A 9,177-nucleotide genomic window follows, 5' to 3' on the forward strand; every position below is an offset into this window, starting at 1 on the left:
CTTTGGCAAATTGGTCTCTCTCATCAATATCCTGTAGTCTCTCTTGTTCCTGTTTGTCAAACTCATCTGAACCCGAGTCTGAAAGTGGGTCATCCTGGTCAAGGTTCATCCTGTTAATATAGTGTGTCATATACCATCAAATCATAATTTTCTGCCAATAACACGTCAAATTCTAGCTATGTTGTGGTATTATCTACCAACAACACCTGTCAAACTATAGCTAACTACCAGTACACTGTACTATATTCTCTGGTTTGTCTGTATTAATTGACAAATTACATTAATTTTCTGCCAATAACATGTCAAATTCTAGCTATATTGTAGAATTATCTATCACCACCTGTCAAACTATAGCTACATGTAACTACCAGTACACTGTACTATATTCTCTGGTTTGTCTGTATTAATTGTCAAATTACATTAATTTTCTGCCAATAACATGTCAAATTCTAGCTATATTGTAGAATTATCTATCACCACCTGTCAAACTATAGCTACATGTAACTACCAGTACACTGTACTATATTCTTTGGTTTGTCTGTATTAATTGTCAAATTACATTAATTTTCTGCCAATAACATGTCAAATTCTAGCTATATTGTAGAATTATCTATCACCACCTGTCAAACTATAGCTACATGTAACTACCAGTACACTGTACTATATTCTCTGGTTTGTCTGTATTAATTGTCAAATTACATTAATTTTCTGCCAATAACATGTCAAATTCTAGCTATATTGTAGAATTATCTATCACCACCTGTCAAACTATAGCTACATGTAACTACCAGTACACTGTACTATATTCTCTGGTTTGTCTGTATTAATTGTCAAATTACATTAATTTTCTGCCAATAACATGTCAAACTATAGCTATATTGTAGAATTAGCTATCAACAACACCTATAAAACTATAGCTAACTACCAGTACACTACAGTCTATTACATTCTCTGATTTGTCAGTATTAACAGTCAAGCTACATATTTCTATATTGCATCGCTGTCTGACACCATTGTGTGCCAAACTACAGCTATGCTTTACCATTTTCTGCTATACAAAATATGCTAACATAATTCTACAAGAATTTAATTTAAACAACTTTCAGAATGATAATTGGCAAAGTCAGGAAACTTTTTTTTTCGCTTGATTACTTACGGAATATCTTCTTCACTGCTTTCTTCAGAAGACTCCCGCTTTTTTCTAAAATGTTTCTGCTTTCTATCTTTCTTTTCCTTCTGAAATAATGACACAGAAGTATACAGTATACATACTGGAAATACTTTTATTTCTGCGACAAAACTGAATTATTAGATATCATAAGTTTATGTTAAGTTATGCATATTAGTAAGGGATATCCAGTTAATCAACATTTTCACAGCTTCCATTCCTCAGTGACTATATATATACACATGTCCTTAGCATTTTCAAAATCCTTATTTAATCAAATATAATTTTCTGAGGAACTATTGATATATTTATCATTTAAAAACTTCCTTTAATTTTTGTTACCTTTTTGGGTATGTAAGTTTCTTCTTCACTCTCATCATCAGATAAAACTTTGTAGTTGTCATTTTTCTTTTGCAACTCCAGTGCCTCTCGCTCTTGTTTCCTTCCAAGTCTCTCAGCTTGAATTTTGTGTGGTACCTAGAATTGAATACATGTATTTTTTAAAATGAAGTGAAAGATAATGAACACAAAAAGTTTCTACTTCTATTTCTACCATACTGATATACTTCACCTTGCTGAAGATTATATCAGAGTTAATTCAATGTATGTGCTGTATTCTATCAATAAACATATACATGTATGTATACATACATGTACATGCATGCAGTACAGTTGAGTACCAAATACCAAATCATTTTTTCAGACAATAATATAAGCTAATTATATACAGTATCATGTCAATAAGATTTATTGATGTGTTATTGATATATAAATATTATGTATCATTACTATTTTATGAACTTCTGTGCAGCCTCATCCTGAATTGTGGAGAGAAAGTATAAATAAGATAAAATACTTCAGAAGAAGCTAATAGCTTTTCCAGGACATTGAATAACCATAAACCACAAGTGTACTCAAATGCTGATACAGATAGCAAAGTTTTTTCATAATTGACATTAATCAGTTGAAAGACTGGTCCAATCCTAAATATTCCAGGGGTGACATTCACTTCCACTGCAGATATATCTGCACCCCTGAAATATGCCATGACAAAATTGAAGGCACACACATATACGACATGTTATTTGATTGGTGTCAGAAAAAAAACCGACTGAACATTATTTATGCCAATGCAGTTCTTATGAAGATTTTACAGAGGAGCAACGACTAAGTTCAAAGCAGCTTATGTACAGATAGTTCATTCCATGTTATGGTGACCTCAAGATTTAATTGATGTAGAATCAAATGATCAAATTAATCTATGTTGACTTTGAGATTTGATTGACGTAGAATCAAATTAATCGTCTTTTTGTTTTATCCACAAGATCGCAGCGACTGCATGCTAGTTATTATAATTATAATAGCATTACAAGAGGCCCAGAGGGCCTGTATCGCTCACCTGGTTTCATGAGATATGAAACAAGAATGATGCTGAAGTATATTTGTCGCTGGTATTGGTATGTCAATATATATCATAAGCATTTTATATGGGTACATGTACATTGGTTTTATTTTAATACTGAAAATTCCAAAAAGTGCATTAATCTGCGACCTCAGAGGGATGCTACCACACAAATGTGGGTGATATCCATTGCTTAGTTTCAGAGAAGAACTTGTTTAGACCAATTGACCCCTTTTGACCCTGACCTCTGCCCTCTTGGGGGTCAGCTCGTTCCTTTATGCAATTTTGAATCCCTACCCCAATAGGATGCTACCAGTCAAACCATTGCTTAGTTTCAGAGAATAAGTTGTTTAAATCAATTTAGCCAAATTGACCCCTTTTGGCCCCACCCCTCAGCCCCCTGGCGGCCCGGGTCAACCCCAACATTTTTACAATTTTGAATCCCCACCCCATAACCATGCTACCATACAAATGTGAGTAATATCCATTGCTAAGTTTCAGAGAAGAAGTTGTTTAAACAAATTGACCAATTTTTGCCCCGCCCCTCAGGCCCCTGGGGGGGGGGGGGGGTCAGCTCCACCATTTGTACAATTTTGAATCCCCATCCCATAGGGATGCTACCCGGGAAATATGAGCGAAATCCATTGCTTAATTTCAGAGCAGAAGTCGGTTATTTCAATTTTGCAAAACTGACCCCTTTTGGCCCCGCCCCTCAGCCCCCAGGGGGGTCGGCCCTGTCATTTGCACAATTTCAAATTCTTACCCCAAGGTGATGCTACCAGTAAAATATGAGATATCCATTGCTTGGTTCCAGAGAAGAAGTCAATTATATGAATATAGCCCGATTGACCACATTTGGCCCAACCCCTCAGGCCCCTGGGGGGTCAGCCCCATCATTTGTACAATTTTGAATCCCCACCCCATAGTGATGCTACCAGGCAAATATGAGCGACAGCCATTGCTCAGTTTCAGAGAAGAAGTCGTTTATATGAATATAGCCAAATTGACCACATTCTGCCCCGCCCCTCAGGCCCCTGGGAGGTCAGCCCATCATTTGTACAATTTTGAATCCCCACCCCATAGTGATGCTACCCGGCAAATATAAGCGATAGCCATTGCTTGGTTTCAGAGAAGAAGTCGTTTATATCAATATAGCCAAATTGACCACATTTGGCCCCGCCCCTCAGGCCCCTGGGGGGTCAGCCCCTTCATTTGTACTATTTTGAATCCCCACCCCATAGTGATGCTACCTGGCAAATATGAGCGATATCCATTCCTTGGTTTCAGAGAAGAAGTCGTTTACATCAATACATCCAAATTGACCCCTTTTGGCCCCACCCCCGAGGCCCCCAGGGGGTCAGCTCCATCATTTGTACAATTTTGAGTCCCCTACCCATAGGGATGCTTCTGACCAAATTTGTTCAAATTCTGATCAGGGATTTCCTTTTGCAGCCTCGCACTAATTGTTTCATTACACAGATGGTAAATAGTGTATACAATATACACATAAAAGTATAGACATGAACTTTAAATTGACAGCACAAAACTGTTTCATTAAATAAAACCACATCACAGAGATATTAAAATCATTAAAATCATATGTTAAGAAGATTATTTTGTAACTCAACGTTGTTTCGGTATGCCTTATGCCTACCTATCATCAGCTTATGAGCTTTCAGTTCAAACAATATATGGTTTTTTAAACTTATTAAATTGATATCTTTTTCTAAACATTTCATTTTAAACATCAATAGTAAAATAAGGTTATCTAATACCAAATCTGCATCACTGAAACTGAATTTTCCAAGTATAAATTCCTGTTTAATAAAATCGACAAAAATGTTGTTAGCAGCAAGTAGTTATTTTAATTCACGTAAAAGAGCACCCTTATCACAATCCCCAAAAATGTGTTCAATGGTTTCTGGAAAATTTCTACAGAATGTACATAAATCATCTTGTTTTATACCCATTTTATGTAGAATTGTATTTGTAGTTAAAATTCTATGATTGATTCCGTATTGAAGCCATCCTAGTTTTGTACTTAGTGGTTTTAAAAACATTTGCATAAATTTCTTTTCATTGGTTTTCCTGGATGTTAAAAATTAAAGACCATTTTCTTTGTGATGTAGGCTTTGTGTGATTATGACACAAGATTCTATAAATGTCATGTGTCCCTTTTTTATTTCTTAGTATAACTTTCAAATTTAAAGGTATGTTTGGTAAACAGATTGCTGAAGAGAAAGTTTCCTGTTTACTATTTATAAAATGTTTTACAGCTCTAATAATACCATGAAATGTTAAAAAGTTGGATCTTATACCATATTTTTGTTGAAATTCTTCAAAATTATAAAATGAGCCATCTTTTTTAACAATATCATATATATACATTACCCCTTTCCTGAACCATTCTTTGCAGAAAGCAGGTTTGTTGTTTATTTTGATGTTATAATTATACCACAAAGGATTTTCGCAAATTTTTTCATTGTAATTTGGACCCATCTATTGTTATATACCAAGCTTTCAGAACATCTTTACAAAACAAATTTGTACATTCTTCCAAAGCAATTTTGAGTTTTTGAAGTCCACAATTTGCCAAAGCAAATTTATCCATATATTTATCAGTAATATACATCCAACTAGCATCATCTTTATAAATCCGCCTTACCCATGTTGTCTTAAGACCTGTTATAAAAGATTTTAAATTAATCATCTTTAAATCACCTTCAATATATGACTTAATTATAACATCACGTTTAATTTTGTCTGTTTTACCACACCAAAGAAATTCATATAATATATTGTTGACTTTTTTAATATACGATTCATTTGGGTTCGGAAGAGCTATAAAGAGATGATTGAATTGTGAAATAAGTAGTGTTTTTATAATAGTTATTTTCCCTATTGGAGTAAGATTTCTTCGAGTTAATGAGGGATTTCAGTTTAATAAGTTTCTTGTCAAAATTCAATTTTACTATTTTATGCAAATCAACATCATATTCTATTCCTAAAAGATTAAACTTTGTGCTTCCCCATGAAAGATTGGGTGCTGTTATATATTTATCATTACTATACTTTTTGCTACCTATCCAAATTACCTGGGTCTTGGTGAAATTCATTTTGAGTCCAGAAACTCTGGCATAATAATTAAGCTGTTGTAGAGTGATATTTAAAGATTTTTCTGAACCATCAAGAATTACAGAAGTATCGTCCGCAAATTGAGAGAGAAGAATTTCTTGATTATCAACTACAATACCACTAATGTCTGCATTATTTCTTAATAATATCGATAAAATCTCTGCACATAGTATAACAAGAGATCCCAGAGGGATCTTGGCGCCCACCATTGAATGGTCTTTATAGGTTCCATGTCAGATTGATCTTTTCTCTACTTTTCCCTTCCTCTAAGTCTTACTAATCTGTGTAAATTCAGAAACAGCCCTCTAGTACTTTTCAAACAAGGGGAACCTATATATAAAATTTAAGATTTAGCGATAATGGCTGTCTGTCAGCCATGTTGTTTTCGGATTGGTCCCAAAACGCAACACCAGGGACCAAGGGGAACGTACATATGAAATTTGAGAAAGATCCCTTCAGTACCTTCTGTAAAATAGCGATAACAAACTTCAATTGTCAAAATACAAGATTGCTGCCTGTCAGCTATGTTGTTTTCCGATTGGTCTCAAAATGCAATATGCATAACTAGGCACAGAGGGCAACCTACATATGAAATTTCAGAAAGATCCCTTTATCAGTTTCTGAGAAATAGTGATAACAAACTTCAATTGTCAAAATCAAAGATGGCTGCCTGTCGGCCATGTTGTTTTCCTATTGGTCTCAAAATGCAATGTGCATAACTACAATTATAATGTAGGCACCGAGGGGAACCTCCATATGAAATTTGAGAAAGATCCCTTCAGTACTTTCTGAGAAATAGCGATAACAAACTTCGATTGTCAAAATCCAAGATGGCTGCCTGTCGGCCATGTTGTTTTCCTATTGGTCTCAAAATGCAATATGCATAACTAGGCACCAAGGGGAACCTATATATGAAATTTGAGAAAGATCCCTTCAGTACTTTCTGAGAAATAGCGATAACAAACTTCAATTGTCAAAATCCAAGATGGCTGCCTGTTGGCCATGTTGTTTTCCGATTGGTCTCAAAATGCAATATGCATAACTAGGCACCGAGGGGAGCCTATATATGAAATTTCAGAAAGATCCCTTCAGTACTTTCTGAGAAATAGCGATAACAAACTTCAATTGTCAAAATACAAGATTGCTGCCTGTCAGCCATGTTGTTTTCCGATTAGTCTCAAAATGCAGTATGCATAACTAGGCACCGAGGGGAACCTACATATGAAATTTCAGAAAGATCCCTTCATTATTTTCTGAGAAATAGCGGTACAAACTTCAATTGTCAAAATCCAAGATGGCTGCCTGTCGGCCATGTTGTTTTCCTATTGGTCTCAAAATGCAATATGCATAACAAGGCACCAAGGGGAACCTATATATGAAATTTGAGAAAGATCCCTTCAGTACTTTCTGAGAAATAGCGATAACAAGAATTGTTTACGGACGGACGGACGGACGGACGGACCACGGACGTAGGGCAATTTGAATAGCCCACCATCTGATGATGGTGGGCTAAAAATATATGAAGAGACTGGATCCCCCTGTCGGCAACCGTGCTCAATACCGAAAAAATTTGTCAAGTTACCTCCTATATTGATAGCAGACTTAATGTTTTTTTGAAAAAGTTTAATCCAATTAATAATTGATTGTCCAAAATTGAAAAAATTTAAAGTTTTTGAAATGAATTTCAAAGAAACAGAGTCAAAAGCTTCTTCAAAGTCAATTAATAAAAAAAGACCAGGTATGTCATGTTCTTCAGTATATTGCATATATTAGATCATAAATTAATCGTGTATTTTCGCCAATGTATCTACCTGGAACAAATCCAGTTTGATTATTACTTATTAATTTGGTGATAACAGTTTTAAATCTTTCCGCTATTGTGCCAGATGCCAGTTTGTAAATAGTATTAAGTAATGTAATAGAGCGCCAATTTTTTAACTGATTACGTGGTTCATCTCCTTTAGGATATTGAGTAACCATAATTGATTGACCTGACTATGTAATGACCAAGTTGCTTCCAAAATACTTTTAAAAATTCAACTGAAAATCCGTCAGAACCAGGACTTTTATTTTCTTTCATTTTCTTTAATATTTTCCCCATCTCGGCTATGGTAATTGGTCCTTCTAAAGATAGAGATTCAAGGGGAGATAATTTGGGTACATTATATTGACCTAATAGTTCTTCTAAATCAGCATCAAGGATGTCATCATTTTTCTTATATAATTGTTTATAAAAAAGTTCGGTTTCCTTCAAAATTTCTGACTGCCCTGTTATAACTGTTCCATCTTCCTTATCTAATCTAGGAATAATTTTACTAGTAAAATTCCGGGATTCTAGTCCACAAAAAATATCTTGTTGGTTTTTCACCTTCACTAATCCATTTAGCTCTAGACCGAATCATATTACCTTTTAACTTATATGCCTTCTGAATTCCTCTTGTTCTGGCTTTTTAGAATCAATGCTATTTAATTCGATGTCACCTACAATTGTCCCAGTTTCTAGCTTTTGGATATCTTCTATCAACTTATTTTCCAAATTATTATTGGCTTTCTTTTTAAAAGAAGAATATGAAATAGTCCTGCTTTTAATTTCTAACAATACATGTACATAAACTGACGATAGGTGACATAAACACCTTTGTTTAGAGAAGTCAGCTCGTCACGTACATTCACAACAGTATTATTTATATGGTGTGATGTGATTGGTTACCTGCTATCTGTACGTGATGTCAACATTCCTAGGTACCATTAGGGAACAACCCCCCCCCCCCCCCCACACACACACACACTGTGACACACAAATCTTTGTGTTTCATAGTTTCATATTCAGATAAAGACATTGGTAGTGATGTGGTAATTAGGTATTGATAACCAGGCTTAAAAAAATAATGGGATATGCACAATATAAGATACCTTTCCCCATAATTCTCGTGCAAAATTCAGAACGTTTGTGTCGATGTCAATAACTCCAGTGTCTTTGATGGACTCCACGAAATGATCTGTTGTGGCGGCTTTTTTTGCCAATCCTATCATGTATTGGGTGATATGCTTGTCTGATATACCGACAATGTCATGAAGCTTGTCATTCACCCAAGTTTCTAACATCTCCATGGCTTCTAGAATTGTTATACGATTCTGAAATGTAGAATCATGTTTTGATTTTCCGACGATTTCCCACGTTTGACGCAGATTAAAATCGTCGTCTCAGATACGTTTGAAAAAGAATGGTTTTGAGACGACCATTTCGGGTGCGTTCGTTCCAATAAAGAGATGGTTAACCACCCGATTGCAACTTTTCAACATAAGTACATTGATATCCCAAACTGATATTGTTCTCTTTTCTTGGTCGATGTTTAAAAAATTGCATTTTGCAGTCGTTGTTCAAAGGTTGGCGACACATTCACTATGTAGTATAAGAAATATTTTGAGATTATCTCCATTTCGGTTGCTTCCGGCAGTCACCAGTGACTCT

General features: G+C 35.0%; 1 protein-coding gene across 1 annotated transcript; it reads right to left on the bottom strand.

Annotated features, from left to right (window-relative positions):
- Positions 1-7: 7 nt before the first annotated feature.
- Positions 8-8,901, bottom strand: LOC117319998 (pre-mRNA-splicing factor ATP-dependent RNA helicase DHX16-like; the record flags this gene model as incomplete). Its single annotated transcript, XM_033874699.1, has 4 exons — positions 8,619-8,901; positions 1,511-1,645; positions 1,157-1,236; positions 8-110 (listed from the first exon to the last, which is right to left on the bottom strand). Coding segments are annotated over exons 1-4 (516 nt in total), but the record flags the coding sequence as incomplete, so codon positions are not given.
- Positions 8,902-9,177: the final 276 nt, after the last annotated feature.

This window comes from Pecten maximus, unplaced genomic scaffold (genome assembly GCF_902652985.1).
Source record: "Pecten maximus unplaced genomic scaffold, xPecMax1.1, whole genome shotgun sequence".
Classification (NCBI taxonomy): domain Eukaryota; kingdom Metazoa; phylum Mollusca; class Bivalvia; order Pectinida; family Pectinidae; genus Pecten; species Pecten maximus.